At 39.2% G+C, this 22,255-nt stretch overlaps 2 protein-coding genes across 2 annotated transcripts; both read left to right on the forward strand.

Moving 5' to 3' along the window:
• Positions 1 to 4,647: 4,647 nt before the first annotated feature.
• LOC309638553 (uncharacterized protein) lies at positions 4,648 to 5,076 on the forward strand (the record flags this gene model as incomplete). Its single annotated transcript, XM_082414636.1, has 1 exon — positions 4,648 to 5,076. A coding segment is annotated over one exon (429 nt), but the record flags the coding sequence as incomplete, so codon positions are not given.
• Positions 5,077 to 18,058: 12,982 nt separating this feature from the next.
• LOC309637549 (uncharacterized protein) lies at positions 18,059 to 18,326 on the forward strand (the record flags this gene model as incomplete). Its single annotated transcript, XM_082412477.1, has 1 exon — positions 18,059 to 18,326. A coding segment is annotated over one exon (228 nt), but the record flags the coding sequence as incomplete, so codon positions are not given.
• Between the last annotated feature and the right edge of the window lie 3,929 nt (positions 18,327 to 22,255).

A 22,255-nucleotide genomic window follows, 5' to 3' on the forward strand; every position in this document is an offset into this window, starting at 1 on the left:
CGAAAAAGACTGATTTTTCAAGAATTGTAATGACTTTCCAGCCCTCCTTTCCCCACTTTCAACCCTACCTACTTCAGATGTGGTCAGTACAGGTGATTAAAAGTGAATATCCCCTATGAGGTGAATACAGGGCCCCAGAGAATAATGGATAAGGGAAGCTCTCTCAGAGAATAGTATCAGAGCCTAAGAGAGGCAAGGAGGAGAAGGAACACAGAGCTTCTCAAACGTTGTTACTCTTTTGTATGATGGTTATTCTTTCATCTTTCCCCTCCAGTTTTATTGAGGTATAATTGATTAAATTGTACACATTACTGTGTATAATGTGGCGATTTGACATATGTGTACTTTGTGTAGTGATTTACACCATAGGTTACATAATACATTAATTACTTCAACAGTAGCCATTTAACTGTGTGTATGGCTGAGTGTTTGCGTGTGTGTGTGTGTGTGTGCATTTGGGTTTGGTGAGAATGCTTAAGGTCTACTTTCTCAGCAAGTTTCAAGTACACAACACAGTGTTAATATCAAGACTCACCATGCTGTACCTCAGACTCCCAGAGCTTATTCATCGTATGACTACAGACTTGTACCCTTTGCCCAACATCTCCATTTTTCCCACATCCCCCAGGCCCTGCTGAACACCATTCTACTATCTGTTTCTGTGACATCTGTGACTTTGGCAATATAATCCTAAATAAACATTGGCTCAAAGAAGAAATAACAAATACATATAAAATACTTTGTGATGAATGAAAATGAAAAGAAAACATAGAAGAACTTTAAGGATAAATGTAACGCAGTGCATAGAGAGCAACTTACGGCTGGAGGCATGTGTTTTACAGAAGATAAAAGATCTCAAATCAGTAACCTGAGAGACATGTATGCATGTGTGTGGGTTTATGAAAATTGAAAACTCCTAACACTAAAAACAGCAAAATATAAGCAGTGATTATTTTTGGCCGTTTAATAAACATGCTTATTTTTGAACAGCTTTATGTTTTCCCCATTATATTATATGAGGTAATATTTTTATAACAATTTATCATAATATTTAAAAAATATGTAGTAGTCACTGAAGATGTGGCTGAGATGGAGGGAAAGTTTATGTCCTGAACTTCTGGCGCATGCCCAGCTGGTGACTCTTTCACAGGTTTCAGGTGTCTCCTCTTTCTCTTCCTCTCCTCCTCATTGTCCTCTTCTTCCTCCTTTCCCATTATAAAACCACATTCCTGAAAATCTTCCTGATTATTTGGCCAAGACAAGTTACTAGGCCACTTCTTCCTCCTGACTGCAGGAAGAATTATAAAAGATATTAAAGGAGTGTTACTAAATGCATGGGCAACATTTCAAAGTACTAAATTGAACAGTTAAGGTGTATATATTGGGCAGCGAAGGTAATATGGCTGGTGGAGGTTTCCGGAGAGTTGAAGAAGAAGACAGAGAATAAACGGTGAAAATTTGTTTTTCTATTACTGTCTTCAAAGCCATAAAGCATGTTTGGAAAGAGCAGAAGAAAGCAAGTATATCAGATGAGCCCTAAGTCCATATTTCATCTAGATTTCAGACCTTAGTGCTCTGATCTTCTCTCCCCTCCCAACCCCACTCTCAATCACTTATATGTGATGCTGTGGGTTTTAAATGGTATCTTATATCTATTTTTGGTTTCACACAATTGAAATCTGATATTTACTTATGGAATACAACAGTTTTATTTCCTGATAAAGGAATTTTAAGCACACGAGGGCAGTCTAGGGAAGTGTTCTCCTCAGGTGAGGTAGGCTATCCTGATTCCATTAAACATGTGTTCCCACATTCTACAGTAACATTCAGTGAGAGTTACAAGTTTATTCCTAAGCGAGACACGGCTCTTCACCAGCCATGGCCCATCACGAGAAGCTTCAGTGCCCAAGGGGACAGCATAGACAAGAGTAGTGTTCAGGCCCAGGATAGAAGAGAGGAACTGTGGAAGAAATGTTGACAGCTAAATCTCTGAAAAGGCAGAAAGGAAATCTCTGGAGAACATGCTAGGACACTGTTGCCCGAACTTCAGTTATTCGCTAAAACCTCATTATATTTGTCATAATTCCACACCACATGTATTACATAACATTAATAATTTTTAATTTAACTTCACTTTATAATAACTTTGAACATTTTTAATTTAGTTGACCATAGTTAATCATGTACATGATATGGCAGATGAAATATTTAAATTATATATTACAGCATATATGTACATATATACATATAGAAATATGTTACAGAACGAGAGGGACAGAGGGAGAGAGAGAGAGAGAGAGAGAGAAAGAGGGAGAGAGAGAGAGAGAGAGAGAGAGAGAGATTACAAAGTTTGGCAAACTCAAAATCTGCAGAGCTGAAACGCTGCTGGAAGTCGATCCGACAGGGGAATTATCTTTTACCTGGGTGAAGGTCAGCCTTGTTCTATTCAGGCCATCAGTGGATTGGATGAGGACTTCCCACCTTATAGAGGGCAATTGCTTTACTCAGGTCACTGATTTAAAAAATACTCTCATCCAAAAGAATCTGTACAGGAGCACCCAGAATAATGTTTGACCAGATAACCGTGGACTCTGTGCCACTGAAGCTGACCCATAAATTAAGCATCAAAACTTCCTTCCAGCACAGTAACAAATTGTATGAAGAAAATAGAGCAGGAAATAGGTTTATTTGACATACGTTCCACTGTGACCAAAATGGAAAATGTAAAAACTAAGTTAAAATTATAATAAAATTGTTATTAATGATTGAAAAATTGTATATGAATGGCAATGAACTTCAGGGACTGCATTTTTAATAAAGTGATTTCAACTTCCTCTTAAATTTATCCCTAGATTTGCTGTGGAACAACATGTGTTTAAATAATTCATAAATATTAAATACATATAAATTAGTTATTTGAATGGTGTTGCATATTGGGATTCCCAATAATTTCAAAGGGACAGGAAGCCAGAAAATTTGAAGAATCCTCTGGGCTTTCTTCATGGTGAAGAAATCCAAAGAGGTTAGTTGGGAGAAATTAGATAAGAGCAGGTGGTATAACACTTTTGGGCGGTATGAGCAAAATGCTTGATTTCTGTTGAAAATCTAGAGTCTGAGCTGCCAGCTCCTCTTAGTTATGGTAGCTCATGCTATGCTCTTAGTGAACTCCTTTTGGCCTGAAGTAAAACAGTTTTATAAAGGTCCCAGGAATCTGACTGCTGGATGTTCGTTATTTGAGGGAGCAAAGCAGTGAAAGGAGGACCCTAGAGGTCACCACTTTACTGAACGTGTCTAAGTGTCATGATGGGAAGTCATCTGAGATGATCTGCTAACTTCCCTCAGTCCATTTTAGAAGAAGAGAAGAGACTTTGCTTGGCAAGCCATGAATAAATGGGAAATGCATTGTAAGAAAATCTTGAGGTAAAGAGAAAAGTGTCACTACGTAGCCAGACCCTTTTGAAACCATTATGGGCATCAAAATGGTCAGCAGATCAAGTGTAGCTAGGAAGGCAGTTTTAGAAGTCAAGGAAGGCGAAAGATAGAAAAGGGTCGTCTTCCCCAATCAAGAAAGGGGAATTTTGATTACAAGTCAGAGAACCTCCCAAATCCCCCCACTGCCATAAACCACGGAAACGGAGAGCTAAGGCAGGGACTCTGTGAGTCATGAGAACGTAATCCATTGAGGAGGTCCTGGAGCAGGACATTTCTTGTTTTCAGAGTCTCTGCCAAGCCATTTATAGATGGATTTGCATTTTGGTTGGGAAATGAATGGACCGGACCAGTTTTGGCAGCTCCCCTTCCTCCTAGGTGGGACAGCAAGCCCCAATGAATAGGTCCTCTGCTGCATCACAGCCATCCTCCTGCTACTGTAGTCCCAATTGAATTTGGAGAACGTGGTGAGTAGGATTCTTTAGTTCAAATTTGTTCTTCAGCTTCTGAATGTAGCATTTATCCTGGAGACAGCAAATTTGATGGGTCCAAAGTTACCATCATGGGTTTAATGCTACTAATTGGATGGGAACTTGCAATTTGGGCACAAAGTTATATTGTATTTATGAGATTTCTGATACCTTGTTTGAATTCTTGTATTGAAGAAGAAATTGATAGGAAATTTTGACATGAAAGATAAAGAATACAGTATTTTCCCTTTCTTATGCCTTTTTGGTGTCCCTCTGCTCTGATGTTAGAGGCATTTATCTTAGAAGGTGTGAGGTCCTTACATTCTTCCTGATTGTCCTTTGCTCTGTATATGTCATTCTGTTGGTACCTCATGAGAGAAGACGATGATAGCAATTGCTTGTGAGCTTGCCCAGGATTTTAGAGCTTGTGTTGGCCTTTTTTGAACATGTTGTTTTCATAAAAAAGAAAAAGAAATAAAAGTAAAAACACCTGCTTGTTTCTTTCAAATAAAGATATTTTCTTTGGAAAAGTTGTGTGAGAAAAGAAAAGTTTTTCTCTGGGGTGATGTATCGATTTGCTAAAGAGCGAGAGAGAAGTCAGAAATTCATTGAAAGGTATTAAAGATATTAAAGCCCATGCTTAGAGATTGCCGAGATAGTATCTGTTGTTATTACACAAGCTTTTCCGCTCTTCTCTGTAAGAATTCCTTCTTGTGAACACGGTCATATACTTTCTTTCAGATATTAAGACTCCAGAAAGAGGTCTTCTGAACAGCAGCAGTGCAAGCAGCCTTGCCAGCCACCTCCAGTGTGCCCACCTAAGTGCCCTGATCCTTGCTCACCTCCCAAGTGTCCAGAACCTTGCCCACGTATAAAGGGCCCTGAGCCATGCCCACCTCAGCAGTGCCAGCAGAAATGCCCTCCTGTGCCACCTCCCCAACAATGCCAGCAGAAGTGCCCACCCAAGAACAAGGAACAGCTTCAGCGTTTATATGGATCAGGAAAGGATAAGGACAATTGGCTCACCGAGTTCCACAGCTCTACCTTCATCTTCTCTTTAAAGCCTATCATGGATACAGAAGAAGCTTCTCCACCCTTCAGCCTGCAGTATGCGTGCGGTGATTCCTGTCCGTCAGAGGTTTCCTATCTGAGGCTGCGTTATACCGCTTCCCTCTGAGACGTACCCGAGAAAGCATCACAGAGCCTCAGAAGGAAGAGCAGCAGCTCTCCTCCTGGGCGCCCTCTGAGGAATCTGTTGATATCTTCTGTGTCTGTCTGTCACCTGGACAGGGGTTCCTACCAGCTGAGCATTTGTTCCTTATCCTCCACGTCTTGAATAAAATACAGTTCTTTTGTTTGATGGTAAAAATATTTTCTTTCTTTTACAACCTGCTTTTTGCTATACCATATCATAATTTTGGTTGATTTCTGTCCTTCTTTGACCCCACGTTTCAGGCTCTCACAATAAGTTTTATCTGAATTTTGAGACCTATCGATGATTATTTCTGTATAATTTCAAATCCAGGTTATTTTTTTTTTTTTACTTCTTGCTTGATTGATTTGAGGAACAAATTATGTAACTCCTCAGGATTTGAATCCCTTATTAAAATGTAGGGAAAATCACATTTAGAGTGCCCACTTTCTTATGCTTAGAAATTAAATGAATCTGTGTAATTCAGTTAGCACAATGATGGACACATAATTAGCATTTTGTGAGGTGGCCCATCATCACTGTCTGCTTCATCATCACCATCACCACCATCACCACCATCACCACCACCGCCATGTTTGCTCCAGCAGGAAAGTGGCTCAGACATACCTAGTACAGAAAACAGGGAGATTCTTAAACTCTATTACCCTTTCATATTCTGTGTTCATTTTCTTTTCCAATTTAACTGTATTTTTAAAAAAACATCTTTATTGGAATATAATTGTTCTACTATGGTGTGCTAACTTCTGCTTTATAACAAAGTGAATCAGCCATACATATACATATATCCCTATATCTGCTCCCTTTTGCATCTCCCTTCCTATCCCATACCTCTATGTGGTCACAAAGCACCGAGCTGATCTCCTTGTGCTATGTGGATGCTTCCCACTAGCTATTGATTTTACATTTGGTAGAGTATATATGTCCATGACACTCTCTCACTTCGTCCCAGCTTACCTTTCTCCCTTCCCTTGTCCTCAAGTCCATTCAATATGCCTGTGTCCTTCCCCTAGTTTCTTCACAATTTTTTTTTACATGCCATATATATATTATCATACAATATTTGTTTCTCTCTTTCTGACTTCCTTCACTCTGTATGACAGACCTCAGCTCCATCCACCTAATTACAAAAAACTCAATATCTTTTCCTTTTATGACTGAGTAATATTCCATTGTATATATGCACCACATTTTCTTTATCCATTCATCTGTCGATAGACACTTAGGTTGCTTCCATGTCCTGGCTATTGTAAATAGAGCTGCGATGAAGATTGTGGTACATGACTATTTTTGAATTATGGTTTTGTCAGGGTATATGCCGAGTAGTGGGATTGCTGGCCCATATGGTAGCTCTATTTTTAGTATTTAAAGAACCTGTACACTGTTCTCCATAGTGGCTGTATCAATTTACATTCCCACCAAGAGTGCAACAGAGTTCCCTTTTCTCCACACCCTCTTCAGCATTTGTTATTTGTAGATTTTTGATGATGGTCATACTGACCAGTGTGAAGTGATACCTCAGTATAGTTTTGATTTGCATTTCTCTAATGATTAGTGATGTTGAGCAGGCTTTTATGTGTTTGATTTCAATCTGTATATCTTTTTTTTCAGAAATGTCTATTTAAGTCTTCGGCCCATTTTTGGATTGGTTTGTTTGTTTTTTTGATAATGAGCTGCATGTGCTGCTTGTAAATTTTGGAGACTAATCTGCTGTCAGTTGCTTCGTTTACAAATATTTCCTCCCATTCTGAGGGTTGTCTTTTCGTCTTGTTTACGGTTTGTTTGTTGTGCAAAAGCTTTTAAGTTTCATTTGGTCCCATTTGTTTATTTTTGTTTTTATTTCCATTTCCCCAGGAGGTGGGCCAAAAAGGATTTTGCTGTGATTCTTTACATAGAGTGTACTGCCATTGTTTTCCTCTAAGAGTTTGATAGTGTCTGGCCTTACATGGAGGTCTTTAATCCATTTTGAGTTTATTTTTGTTTATGGTGTTAGGGAGTGTTGTAATTTCACTCTTTTACATGTAGCTGTCCAGTTTTCCGAGCACCACTTATTGAAGAGGCTGTCTTTTCTCCATTGTATATTCTTGCCTCCTTTATCAAAAATAAGGTGACCATATGTATGTGGGTTTATCTCTGGGCTTTCTGTCCTGTTCCATTGATCTATATTTCTCTTTTTGTTCCAGTACCATACTGTCTTGATTACTGTAGCTTTTAGTATAGTCTGAAGTCCAGGAGCCTGATTCCTTCAGTTCCATTTTTCTTTCTCAAGTTTGCTTTTGCTATTTGGGGTCTTTTTTGTTTCCATAGAAATTGTGAATTTTTTTGTTCTAGTTCTGTGAAAAGTGGCATTGGTACTTAGATCAGTGTTGCATTGGATCTGTAGATTGCTTTGGGTAGTATAGTGATTTTCACAATGTTGAATTTTTAAAAATATGAAAGTACTAATCACTAAATGCATTGACATGAAAATGTACAAAATTGGACAGTTAGGAGTACATGTTGGGGAGCAAAGGGTACTATGGCAGGTTCAGGGGACTGGAGGGTTGAAGGAGAAGACAGAAAATGAGCATGAAAATACATTTTTAATATTACTGTCTTTTAAAGACCTAAAACACATGTGGAAAGAGTAGAAGAAAGAAAAGAGACCAGCCCTAAGTTTGTAATTCACCTAGATTTCAGACCTTTAGTGCTCTGATCCTCTCTCCCCTCCCCAAACCTACTCTCAGTCACTTATACGTGATGGTTTGAGGCTTAAATGGTATCTTCCATTTCTTTCTGGTTTCACACAATTTAAATCTGATATTGATTGTTGGAATAAAAAGTATTTATTTTCCTGATAAAGGAATTTTAAGCATATGACAGTAGTCTAGGGGTGTGTTGGGGTCAGGTGATATGGGACATCCTGATTCTATTAAAAATGTGTTACCACGTTCTACAGTAACATAAAGCCAGTGTTGAAAACTTTTCCTAAATGAGACAGGGCTGCTCACCAGCCATGACCCATAAAGAAAAGTTTCAGTGCCCAAGGGGACAGAAGATAGTTCAGGTCCTGGACTGAAAAGGCAGAAATGAAATCTTTTGCCAGGGTTGGAGAACATACTAGGGCATTGTTTCTTGAACTTCAGTTATTCCCTAAAGGCTCATTATATTTGTTATAATTACACATCACAAGTAGCATATAATATTGATAATTTTTACTTTAAATTCACTTTAAACTAACTTTATGAATTTCTAATTTAATTGGCCATAGGGAATCAAGTGCATGAAATGGCAGAAGAAATATTCAATTTACATATATGTATGTATATATGCATATATATATGAATAGAGAGAGAGACACACACACACACAGCAAGAGAGAGAGAGAGAGAAGAGACAGAGAACGAGCCAAATATAGAGAGAGAGATTAGGAAGGCTGGAAAGGCCAAAATATGCAGGGCCAACCCTAGCTGGAAGGCCATCAGGCAGGGGAATTGTCTCTTACCTGGATGGGGGAGGGGTCCGGCTTTTGTTCTATTCAACAGACTCTATGAGGCCTACCCACTTACAGAGGGCAAACTTCTTTACTCAGGGCACTGATTTAAATATCACTCTCATCCAAAAGCATCCTTAGAGAAAAAGCCCGAAAAAAGATTGACCAAATATTTGAGCAACCTGTTCCAGTCAAGTGGACCCATAAAAAATATCAAAAATTCCTTCCAGCACATGGACAAACTGTATAAAGGAAGTAGAGCAGGAAATAGGTTAATTTCACGTTTATTCCACTGTGATCAATATGGAAGAATCTACAGATAGCTTAAAGTTATAGTAAAATTATTATTAACGATTAAGAAGTAGTGTATGAATGGCAATTAACATCAACGACCGAATTATTAATAAAGTGATTTCAACTATCTCTTGAATTTACCCCTAGATTTGATGTGAATCAATGTGCTTAAATAATTCATAAATAATAAATAGATTTAAAACTCGTTATTTGAATGGCATTGCCTATTAGATAGGGTTTTCCAATGATTTCAAAGAGACAGGAAGCCGGAAAATTTAAACACTAGTCTGAGCTTTCTTCAAAAATTGAAGAAGCCAAAGAGGTCCTTTGGGGGAAATTAGGTAAGAGCAGGTGGGATGTCACGTTTGGGAGGTATGTGTAAAAGGCTTGGTTTCTATTGTAAGTCTAGGTTCTGATGTGCCAGCTGATTGGAATTATGGTAGGTGATGCTACGCTCCTAGTGAATTCCTTGTGGCCGGAAGTGAAACAGATTTATAAAGTTCATAGGAATCTGACTGTTGGATGTTCTTAATCTGAAGGAACAAAGCAGTGAAAGGAGGGCCCCAGAGGTCACCACTTTAGTAAACGTATCTAAGTATCATGATGGGAAGTCATCTGAGATCATCTGCAAACACCTCTCAGTCCATTTTAGAAGAGGAGAAGAGATTTCACTTAGCAAGCTGTGGATCAAGGCGAAATGTATTGTAAGAAGGACTTGAGGTAAAGGGAAAGGTGTCACCAGGTAGCCAGGCCATTTTCAAACCAGTATGTACAACAAAATGGCCACCAGATCAAGTGCAACTAGGCAGGCAGTTTTAGAAGTCAAAGAAGGTGAAAGATAGAAAAGGATCATCTTCCCCAATCAAGAAAGGGAACACTTGCCTACAAGTTAGAGAACCCCTGAAATTCTCCCACTGCCATAAACCACTGAAACGGAGAGCTAAGGCAGGGCCTCTGTGAGTCATGAGAACATAATCTAGTGAGGAGATCCTGGCGCAGGACATTTCCTGTTTTCAGAGTCCCTGCTAAGCCAGTTATGGATAGATTTGCATTTGGGTTGGGAAATGACTGCACGAGGCTAGTTTGGACAGCTCCGCTTCCCCTTGGGTGGGGCAGCAAGCCCCAATAAAAAGGTCCTCTGCTGCACGACAGCTATCCTCCTGCTATTCGAGTTCCGATTGACTTTGGAGAACCTGGTGAGTCTGATTCTTCTGTCCAAATTAGTTCTAGGCCCCCGAATGTTGGGTTTATGCTGGAGACAGCAAATATGATGGGTCCAAAATTATGATCATGGGTATAATGCTACTTAGTGGATGGGAACTTGGAATATGGGCACAATGTTATATTGTATTTACTAGATTTCTGATACCTAGTTTGAATTCCTCTATTGAAAAAGAAATTAATAGGAAATTTTGACATGAAGGGATAAAGAGCAAAGGGTTTACCTTTTTCTATACCTTTTTCTTGGACCTCCGCTGTGATTTCAGAGACATTTATCTTAGAAGGTGTGAGGCTCTTACATTCATCCTGATTGCCCTTTGCTCTGTACAAAGTCATCCTGTCGGGTCCTCATGAGAGAAAATGGTGATAGGAATTGCTTGTGAGCTTGCCCAGAATATTTGAACTTTTGATAGCCTTTTAAAAATATGTTGTTTTCATAAAAAAAAAAGAAAGAAATAAAACTGAAACCATCGCTTGTTTCTTCAAAACAAAGATATTTTCTTTGGAAAAGTTGTATGAGAAAAGAAAGTTTTCTCTGGGCTGATGAATAGATTTGCCAAAGAACGAGAGAGATGTCAGAAATTCATTAAAAGGTATTAAAGAGATTAAAACACATGCTTAGAGATTGGAGAGATACTGTCCGTTTGTGTTACACAAGCTTTTGCTCTTCTCTATGTAGGGATTCCTTATTGTGAACACGGTCATATACTTTCTTTCAGATATTAAGACTGCAGAAAGATGTCTTCTCAAGAGCAGCAGTGCAAGCAGAAGTGCAAGACACCTCCAGTGTGCGTAACTAAGTGCCCTGATCCTTGCTCACCTAAGAAGGATTCAGACCCTTGCCCACCTAAGCCGTGCCAGCAGAAATGCCCTCCTGGGACAGCTATCCAGCAATGCCAGCAGAAGTGCCCACCCAAGGACAAGTAACAGCTTCAGCTTTTATCTGCATCTGGAAAGGATAAGGGCAATCGGCTCACCTAGTTCCACAGCTCCACCTTCATCTTGTCTTCAAAGCCTATCATGGATACAGAAGAAGCTTTCCACCCTTCAGCCTGCAGTATGCGTGTGGTGATTCCTGACGGTCAGAGGTTTCCTATCTGAGTCTGCTATGCCGCTTCCCTCTGGAGACAACTGAGAAAGCACCACAGAGCCTCAGGAGGAAAAGCAGCAGCTCTCCACCTGGGGGCCCTCTGAGGATTCTCGCGCTGTCTTCTGTGTCTGTCTGTCACGTGGGCAGCGGTTTCTACCAGATGAGCAATTGTTACTTATCCTCCATTTCCTGAATAAAATACATTTCTACTTGTGATGGTAAAAGTATTTTCATTCTTTTAAAACCTGCTTTTAGCAATATCATATCATAATTTTGGTTGATTTCTATCCTTCTTCGATCTCAATTTTCAGGCTCTCACAGTCAGTGTTATCTGAATTTAGAGTTATATCGATGATTGTTTGTATATAATTTCAAATCCAGGTTATTTTCTTAATTATTGCTTGATTGATTTGAGGAACAAACTGTTTAACTCCTCAGAAGTTAAATCCCTCTACTAAAATGTGGGGAAAACCACATTTACAGTGCCTCCTTGCTTAGGCATAAAATGTACATGAATGTGTGTAATTCAGTTGCCACAATGCCCGGCACATAATTGGCATTTGAGAGGTGGCCGATCATCATTGTCTCTGTCATCATCACCGTCACCACCATCACCACCACCACCATGTTTGCTCCGGCAGGAAAGAGGCTCAGACATACCTAGTACAGCACAGAAAGAGATTCTTAAACTATATTACACTTTCATATTCTGTGTTCCTTTTCTTTTCCAACTTAACTGTATTTATAATCTGATATGACACATTAAATGCTTTGGGAAATATTGGGATATTGTGCATAAAATTATAGTAGTTCTGAAAACATGGGTAGTACAAATCATGGGAAGTTTAAAGTGTCCTTACCAGGCAAAGCGCTGCCTGCTCTCCATGTGCACAACATGCTCTTCTTACTGTGAAACTCAACAACCTCAGGGTCTTATTATATATTTTCGCCTCTGAAGTTACTTTCTTAATTGATTTGACCGCACCTTTGAGGTCCACTGGGGTTTCCAATGTTTATCTAGATTTACAAAATGACTGTTGCTATGCAGCTTGTTTTCTACGTGCTTAGCTTAGTGGTCCAGTAAGCCGTGAATAGGGATGTGTTCTTTAAGCATATCTCTTCTTGTGGTCCTAGATGTAAAGGAGTCCAAGATGCCAGAACTGCAGAAGAAAAAGATCCCCAGATTACTGCCCAAAGCTCATCAGAGTATTACATGAGTGAGAAATCAACACTGATATTTGGGAGTTGTCTCTACTTTAGTTAGTGTTATTTGACCTGACAGAGAATTTAGTTCTGTGAGGTGTGATGCTCCTGTAGAAATCTTAAAATTAGGGCACTGGCTTAAGAGTCTGGAGGTATTTGGCAAGGAATCAGATATTGGAAGCCATCAATGTGGTGATACATTTTATTCAATGGCAAAATGTTTGCAGTAATGGTTGTCCATGGTATCCTGAGAGGCAGACTAAATGTTGGTCACTTGTTGACTTGACCAGGGTATTTCAATAGACATATGTTCAGGAAAAACTTTCTAGTTGGCAGGTCGGAAATTGAAAAAAATGAAAAGGAAAAAATACAGCCCAGATATTCAAAACCTTGTTGAATTAGGAAACGCAACACTTGTAAGCCCTAAAGAGTAAGAGATGAGATTAGAAGTGTTTTTTTAAAATAATTAATTATTAATTAATTAATTTTTGGCACTGTTGGGTCTTCGTTTCTGTGCGAGGGCTTTCTCTAGTTGCGGCAAGCAGGGACCACTCTTCATCGCGGTGCGCGGGCTTTTCCCTCTCGTGGACTCTCTTGTTGCAGAGCACAGGCTCCAGTCGCGCAGGCTCAGTAGTGGTGGTTCACGGGCCTAGATGCTCCGCGGCATGTGGGATCATCCCAAACTAGGACTCAAACCCGCGTCCCCTGCATTAGCAGGCAGATTCTCAACCACTGCACCACCGGGGAAGCCCTAGAAGTGGTTTTGAACTTGAAGCCCAATTTCAGGTGACTGTAACAATAGAGAAAAGTTACAAAAGTTGTAGTCTTTCCACCTGTGTGCCAGGGATCCTCATGGTAATTGTATTATGTTCAGGGATCAAGGCATCAATTTAATCAGGCCAGAAAATTGTTTCCAGAAAAGGACCTGAGTGAGGTCTCTAGCACATAGTAATGATTGGAGGAACGAATTATGTCAGGTGCCTATTAAGTGTTTGAGGGAATTGACAACTAAATAAACTATATGCCAAAACGAAAAAGACTGATTTTTCAAGAATTGTAATGACTTTCCAGCCCTCCTTTCCCCACTTTCAACCCTACCTACTTCAGATGTGGTCAGTACAGGTGATTAAAATTGAATATCCCCTATGAGGTGGATACAGGGCCCCAGAGAATAATGGATAAGGGAAGCTCTCTCAGAGAATAGTATCAGAGCCTAAGAGAGGCAAGGAGGAGAAGGAACACAGAGCTTCTCAAACGTTGTTACTCTTTTGTATGATGGTTATTCTTTCATCATTCCCCTCCAGTTTTATTGAGGTATAATTGATTAAATTGTACACATTACTGTGTATAATGTGGCGATTTGACATATGTGTACTTTGTGTAGTGATTTACACCATAGGTTACATAATACATTAATTACTTCAACAGTAGCCATTTAACTGTGTGTATGGCTGAGTTTTTGCGTGTGTGTGTGTGTGTGCGTTTGTGTTTGGTGAGAATGCTTAAGGTCTACTTTCTCAGCAAGTTTCAAGTACACAACACAGTGTTAATATCAAGACTCACCATGCTGTACCTCAGACTCCCAGAGCTTATTCATCGTATGACTACAGACTTGTACCCTTTGCCCAACATCTCCATTTTTCCCACATCCCCCAGGCCCTGCTGAACACCATTCTACTATCTGTTTCTGTGACATCTGTGACTTTGGCAATATAATCCTAAATAAACATTGGCTCAAAGAAGAAATAACAAATACATATAAAATACTTTGTGATGAATGAAAATGAAAAGAAAACATAGAAGAACTTTAAGGATAAATGTAACGCAGTGCATAGAGAGCAACTTACGGCTGGAGGCATGTGTTTTACAGAAGATAAAAGATCTCAAATCAGTAACCTGAGAGACAGGTATGCATGTGTGTGGGTTTATGAAAATTGAAAACTCCTAACACTAAAAACAGCAAAATATAAGCAGTGATTATTTTTGGCCGTTTAATAAACATGCTTATTTTTGAACAGCTTTATGTTTTCCCCATTATATTATATGAGGTAATATTTTTATAACAATTTATCATAATATTTAAAAAATATGTAGTAGTCACTGAAGATGTGGCTGAGATGGAGGAAAGTTTATGTCCTGAACTTCTGGCGCATGCCCAGCTGGTGACTCTTTCACAGGTTTCAGCTGTCTCCTCTTTCTCTTCTTCTCCTCCTCATTGTCCTCTTCTTCCTCCTTTCCCATTATAAAACCACATTCCTGAAAATCTTCCTGATTATTTGGCCAAGACAAGTTACTAGGCCACTTTTTCCTCCTGACTGCAGGAAGAATTATGAAAGATATTAAAGGACTATTACTAAATGCATGGGCAACATTTCAAAGAACTAAATTGAACAGTTAAGGTGTATATATTGGGCAGCGAAGGTAATATGCCTGGTGGAGGTTTCCGGAGAGTTGAAGAAGTAGACAGAGAATAAACGGTGAAAATTTTTTTTCTATTACTGTCTTCAAAGCCATAAAGCATGTTTGGAAAGAGCAGAAGAAAGCAAGTATATCAGATGAGCCCTAAGTCCATATTTCATCTAGATTTCAGACCTTAGTGCTCTGATCTTCTCTCCCCTCCCAACCCCACTCTCAATCACTTATATGTGATGCTGTGGGTTTTAAATGGTATCTTATATCTATTTTTGGTTTCACACAATTGAAATCTGGTATTTACTTATGGAATACAACAGTTTTATTTCCTGATAAAGGAATTTTAAGCACACGAGGGCAGTCTAGGGAAGTGTTCTCCTCAGGTGAGGTAAGCTATCCTGATTCCATTAAACATGTGTTCCCACATTCTACAGTAACATTCAGTGAGAGTTACAAGTTTATTCCTAAGCGAGACACGGCTCTTCACCAGCCATGGCCCATCACGAGAAGCTTCAGTGCCCAAGGGGACAGCATAGAAAAGAGTAGTGTTCAGGCCCAGGATAGAAGAGAGGAACTGTAGAAGAAATGTTGACAGCTAAATCTCTGAAAAGGCAGAAAGGAAATCTTTGGAGAACATGATAGGACACTGTTGCCCGAACTTCAGTTATTCGCTAAAACCTCATTATGTTTGTCATAATTCCACACCACATGTATTACATAACATTAATAATTTTTAATTTAACTTCACTTTATAATAACTTTGAACATTTTTAATTTAGTTGGCCATAGTTAATCATGTACATGATATGGCAGATGAAATATTTAAATTATATATTACAGCATATATGTACATATATACATATAGAAATATGTTACAGAATGAGAGGGACAGAGGGAGAGAGAGAGAGAGAGAGAGAGAAAGAGAGAGAGAGAGAGAGAGAGAGAGATATTACAAAGTTTGGCAAACTCAAAATATGCAGAGCTGAAACGCTGCTGGAAGTCGATCCGACAGGGGAATTATCTTTTACCTGGGTGAAGGTCAGCCTTGTTCTATTCAGGCCATCCGTGGATTGGATGAGGACTTCCCACCTTATAGAGTGCAACTGCCTTTACTCAGGTCACTGATTTAAAAAATACTCTCATCCAAAAGAAACTGTACAGGAGCACCCAGAATAATGTTTGACCAGATAACTGTGGACCCTGTGCCACTGAGGCTGACCCATAAATTAACCATCAAAACTTCCTTCCAGCACAGTAACAAATTGTATGAAGAAAATAGAGCAGGAAATAGGTTTATTTGACATACGTTCCACTGTGACCAAAGTGGAAAATGTAAAAACTAAGTTAAAATTATAATAAAATTGTTATTAATGATAGAAAAATTGTATATGAATGGCAATGAACTTCAGTGACTGCATTTTTAATAAAGTGATTTCGACTTCCTCTTAAAGTTTTCCCTAGATTTGCTGTGAAACAACATGTGTTTAAATAATTCATAAATATTAAATACATGTAAAATTAGTTATTTGAATGGCATTGTATATTGGGATTCCCAATAATTTCAAAGGGACAGGAAGCCAGAAAATTTGAACAATCCTCTGGGCTTTCTTCAAGGTGAAGAAATCCAAAGAGGTTAGTTGGGAGAAATTAGATAGGAGCAGGTGGTATAACACTTTTGGGCGGTATGAGCAAAATGCTTGATTTCTGTTGAAAATCTAGAGTCTGAGCTGCCAGCTCCTCTTAGTTATGGTAGCTCATGCTATGCTCTTAGTGAGCTCCTTTTGGCCTGAAGTAAAACAGTTTTATAAAGGTCCCAGGAATCTGACTGCTGGATGTTCGTTATTTGAGGGAGCAAAGCAGTGAAAGGAGGACCCTAGAGGTCACCACTTTACTGAACGTGTCTAAGTGTCATGATGGGAAGTCATCTGAGATGATCTGCTAACTTCCCTCAGTCCATTTTAGAAGAAGAGAAGAGACTTTGCTTGGCAAGCCATGAATAAATGGGAAATGCATTGTAAGAAAATCTTGAGGTAAAGAGAAAGGTGTCACTACGTAGCCAGACCCTTTTGAAACCATTATGGGCATCAAAATGGTCACCAGATCAAGTGCAGCTAGGAAGGCAGTTGTAGAAGTCAAGGAAGGCGAAAGATAGAAAAGGGTCGTCTTCCCCAATCAAGAAAGGGGAATTTTGATTACAAGTTAGAGAACCTCCCAAATCCCCCCACTGCCATAAACCACGGAAACGGAGAGCTAAGGCAGGGACTCTGTGAGTCATGAGAACGTAATCCATTGAGGAGGTCCTGGAGCAGGACATTTCTTGTTTTCAGAGTCCTTGCCAAGCCAGTTATAGATGGATTTGCATTTTGGTTGGGAAATGATTGGACCGGGCCAGTTTTGGCAGCTCCCCTTCCTCCTAGGTGGGACAGCAAGCCCCAATGAATAGGTCCTCTGCTGCATCACAGCCATCCTCCTGCTACTGTAGTCCCAATTGAATTTGGAGAACGTGGTGAGTAGGATTCTTTAGTTCAAGTTTGTTCTTCAGCTTCTGAATGTAGCATTTATCCTGGAGACAGCAAATTTGATGGGTCCAAAATTACCATCATGGGTTTAATGCTACTTATTGGATGGGAACTTGCAATTTGGGCACAAAGTTATATTGTATTTATGAGATTTCTGATACCTTGTTTGAATTCTTGTATTGAAGAAGAAATTGATAGGAAATTTTGACATGAAAGATAAAGAATACAGTATTTTCTCTTTCTTATGCCTTTTTGGTGTCCCTCTGCTGTGATGTTAGAGGCATTTATCTTAGAAGGTGTGAGGTCCTTACATTCTTCCTGATTGTCCTTTGCTCTGTATATGTCATTCTGTTGGTACCTCATGAGAGAAGATGATGATAGCAATAGCTTGTGAGCTTGCCCAGGATTTTAGAGCTTGTGTTGGCCTTTTTTGAACATGTTGTTTTCATAAAAAAGAAAAAGAAATAAAAGTAAAAACACCTGCTTGTTTCTTTCAAATAAAGATATTTTCTTTGGAAAAGTTGTGTGAGAAAAGAAAAGTTTTTCTCTGGGGTGATGTATCGATTTGCTAAAGAGCGAGAGAGAAGTCAGAAATTCATTGAAAGGTATTAAAGATATTAAAGCCCATGCTTAGAGATTGCCGAGATAGTATCTGTTGTTATTACACAAGCTTTTCCGCTCTTCTCTGTAAGAATTCCTTCTTGTGAACACGGTCATATACTTTCTTTCAGATATTAAGACTCCAGAAAGAGGTCTTCTGAACAGCAGCAGTGCAAGCAGCCTTGCCAGCCACCTCCAGTGTGCCCACCTAAGTGCCCTGATCCTTGCTCACCTCCCAAGTGTCCAGAAACTTGCCCACGTATAAAGTGCCCTGAGCCATGCCCACCTCAGCAGTGCCAGCAGAAATGCCCTCCTGTGCCACCTCCCCAACAATGCCAGCAGAAGTGCCCACCCAAGAACAAGTAACAGCTTCAGCGTTTCTATGGATCAGGAAAGGATAAGGACAATTGGCTCACCGAGTTCCACAGCTCCACCTTCATCTTCTCTTTAACGCCCATCATGGATACAGAAGAAGCTTCTCCACCCTTCAGCCTGCAGTATGCGTGTCGTGATTCCTGTCCGTCAGAGGTTTCCTATCTGAGGCTGCGTTATACCGCTTCCCTCTGAGACGTACCCGAGAAAGCATCACAGAGCCTCAGAAAGAAGAGCAGCAGCTCTCCTCCTGGGCGCCCTCTGAGGAATCTGTTAATGTCTTCTGTGTCAGTCTGTCATCTGGACAGGGGTTCCTACCAGCTGAGCATTTGTTCCTTATCCTCCACGTCTTGAATAAAATACAATTCTTTTGTTTGATGGTAAAAATATTTTCTTTCTTTTACAACCTGCTTTTTGCTATACCATATCATAATTTTGGTTGATTTCTGTCCTTCTTTGACCCCACGTTTCAGGCTCTCACAATAAGTTTTATCTGAATTTTGAGTCCTATCGATGATTATTTCTGTATAATTTCAAATCCAGGTTATTTTTTTTTTTACTTCTTGCTTGATTGATTTGAGGAACAAATTATTTAACTCCTCAGGATTTGAATCCCTTATTAAAATGTAGGGAGAATCACATTTAGAGTGCCCACTTTCTTATGCTTAGAAATTAAATGAATCTGTGTAATTCAGTTAGCACAATGATGGACACATAATTAGCATTTTGTGAGGTGACCCATCATCACTGTCTGCTTCATCATCACCATCACCACCATCACCACCATCACCACCACCGCCATGTTTGCTCCAGCAGGAAAGTGGCTCAGACATACCTAGTACAGAAAACAGGGAGATTCTTAAACTCTATTACCCTTTCATATTCTGTGTTCATTTTCTTTTCCAATTTAACTGTATTTTTAAAAAACATCTTTATTGGAATATAATTGTTCTACTATGGTGTGCTAACTTCTGCTTTATAACAAAGTGAATCAGCCATACATATACATATATCCCTATATCTGCTCCCTTTTGCATCTCCCTTCCTATCCCATACCTCTATGTGGTCACAAAGCACCGAGCTGATCTCCTTGTGCTATGTGGATGCTTCCCACTAGCTATTGATTTTACATTTGGTAGAGTATATATGTCCATGACACTCTCTCACTTCGTCCCAGCTTACCTTTCTCCCTTCCCTTGTCCTCAAGTCCATTCACTATGCCTGTGTCCTTTCCCTAGGTTCTTCACAATTTTTTTTTTACATTGCATATATATATTATCATACGATATTTGTTTTTCTCTTTCTGACTTCCTTCACTCTGTATGACAGACCTCAGGTCCATCCACCTAATTACAAAAAACTCAATATCTTTTCCTTTTATGACTGAGTAGTATTCCATTGTATATATGCACCACATTTTCTTTATCCATTCATCTGTCGATAGACACTTAGGTTGCTTCCATGTCCTGGCTATTGTAAATAGAGCTGCGATGAAGATTGTGGTACATGACTATTTTTGAATTATGGTTTTGTCAGGGTATATGCCGAGTAGTGGGATTGCTGGCCCATATGGTAGCTCTATTTTTAGTATTTAAAGAACCTGTACACTGTTCTCCATAGTGGCTGTATCAATTTACATTCCCACCAAGAGTGCAACAGAGTTCCCTTTTCTCCACACCCTCTTCAGCATTTGTTATTTGTAGATTTTTGATGATGGTCATACTGACCAGTGTGAAGTGATACCTCAGTATAGTTTTGATTTGCATTTCTCTAATGATTAGTGATGTTGAGCAGGCTTTTATGTGTTTGATTTCAATCTGTATATCTTTTTTTTCAGAAATGTCTATTTAAGTCTTCGGCCCATTTTTGGATTGGTTTGTTTGTTTTTTTGATAATGAACTGCATGTGCTGCTTGTAAATTTTGGAGACTAATCTGCTGTCAGTTGCTTCGTTTACAAATATTTCCTCCCATTCTGAGGGTTGTCTTTTCGTCTTGTTTACGGTTTGTTTGTTGTGCAAAAGCTTTTAAGTTTCATTTGGTCCCATTTGTTTATTTTTGTTTTTATTTCCATTTCCCCAGGAGGTGGGCCAAAAAGGATCTTGCTGTGATTCTTTACATAGAGTGTACTGCCATTGTTTTCCTCTAAGAGTTTGATAGTGTCTGGCCTTACATGGAGGTCTTTAATCCATTTTGAGTTTATTTTTGTTTACGGTGTTAGGGAGTGTTGTAATTTCACTCTTTTACATGTAGCTGTCCAGTTTTCCGAGCACCACTTATTGAAGAGGCTGTCTTTTCTCCATTGTATATTCTTGCCTCCTTTATCAAAAATAAGGTGACCATATGTATGTGGGTTTATCTCTGGGCTTTCTGTCCTGTTCCATTGATCTATATTTCTCTTTTTGTTCCAGTACCATACTGTCTTGATTACTGTAGCTTTTAGTATAGTCTGAAGTCCAGGAGCCTGATTCCTTCAGTTCCATTTTTCTTTCTCAAGTTTGCTTTTGCTATTTGGGGTCTTTTTTGTTTCCATAGAAATTGTGAATTTTTTTGTTCTAGTTCTGTGAAAAGTGGCATTGGTACTTAGATCAGTGTTACATTGGATCTGTAGATTGCTTTGGGTAGTATAGTGATTTTCACAATGTTGAATTTTTAAAAATATGAAAGTACTAATCACTAAATGCATTGACATGAAAATGTACAAAATTGGACAGTTAGGAGTACATGTTGGGGAGCAAAGGGTACTATGGCAGGTTCAGGGGACTGGAGGGTTGAAGGAGAAGACAGAAAATGAGCATGAAAATACATTTTTAATATTACTGTCTTTTAAAGACCTAAAACACATGTGGAAAGAGTAGAAGAAAGAAAAGAGACCAGCCCTAAGTTTGTAATTCACCTAGATTTCAGACCTTTAGTGCTCTGATCCTCTCTCCCCTCCCCAAACCTACTCTCAGTCACTTATACGTGATGGTTTGAGTCTTAAATGGTATCTTCCATTTCTTTCTGGTTTCACACAATTTAAATCTGATATTGATTGTTGGAATAAAAAGTATTTATTTTCCTGATAAAGGAATTTTAAGCATATGACAGTAGTCTAGGGGTGTGTTGGGGTCAGGTGATATGGGACATCCTGATTCTATTAAAAATGTGTTACCACGTTCTACAGTAACATAAAGCCAGTGTTGAAAACTTTTCCTAAATGAGACAGGGCTGCTCACCAGCCATGACCCATAAAGAAAAGTTTCAGTGCCCAAGGGGACAGAAGATAGTTCAGGTCCTGGACTGAAAAGGCAGAAATGAAATCTTTTGCCAGGGTTGGAGAACATACTAGGGCATTGTTTCTTGAACTTCAGTTATTCCCTAAAGGCTCATTATATTTGTTATAATTACACATCACAAGTAGCATATAATATTGATAATTTTTACTTTAAATTCACTTTAAACTAACTTTATGAATTTCTAATTTAATTGGCCATAGGGAATCAAGTGCATGAAATGGCAGAAGAAATATTCAATTTACATATATGTATGTATATATGCATATATATATGAATAGAGAGAGAGACACACACACACACAGCAAGAGAGAGAGAGAGAGAAGAGACAGAGAACGAGCCAAATATAGAGAGAGAGATTAGGAAGGCTGGAAAGGCCAAAATATGCAGGGCCAACCCTAGCTGGAAGGCCATCAGGCAGGGGAATTGTCTCTTACCTGGATGGGGGAGGGGTCCGGCTTTTGTTCTATTCAACAGACTCTATGAGGCCTACCCACTTACAGAGGGCAAACTTCTTTACTCAGGGCACTGATTTAAATATCACTCTCATCCAAAAGCATCCTTAGAGAAAAAGCCCGAAAAAAGATTGACCAAATATTTGAGCAACCTGTTCCAGTCAAGTGGACCCATAAAAAATATCAAAAATTCCTTCCAGCACATGGACAAACTGTATAAAGGAAGTAGAGCAGG

This window comes from Balaenoptera physalus (genome assembly GCF_965194825.1).
Source record: "Balaenoptera physalus genome assembly, chromosome: 1".
NCBI lineage: Eukaryota > Metazoa > Chordata > Mammalia > Artiodactyla > Balaenopteridae > Balaenoptera > Balaenoptera physalus.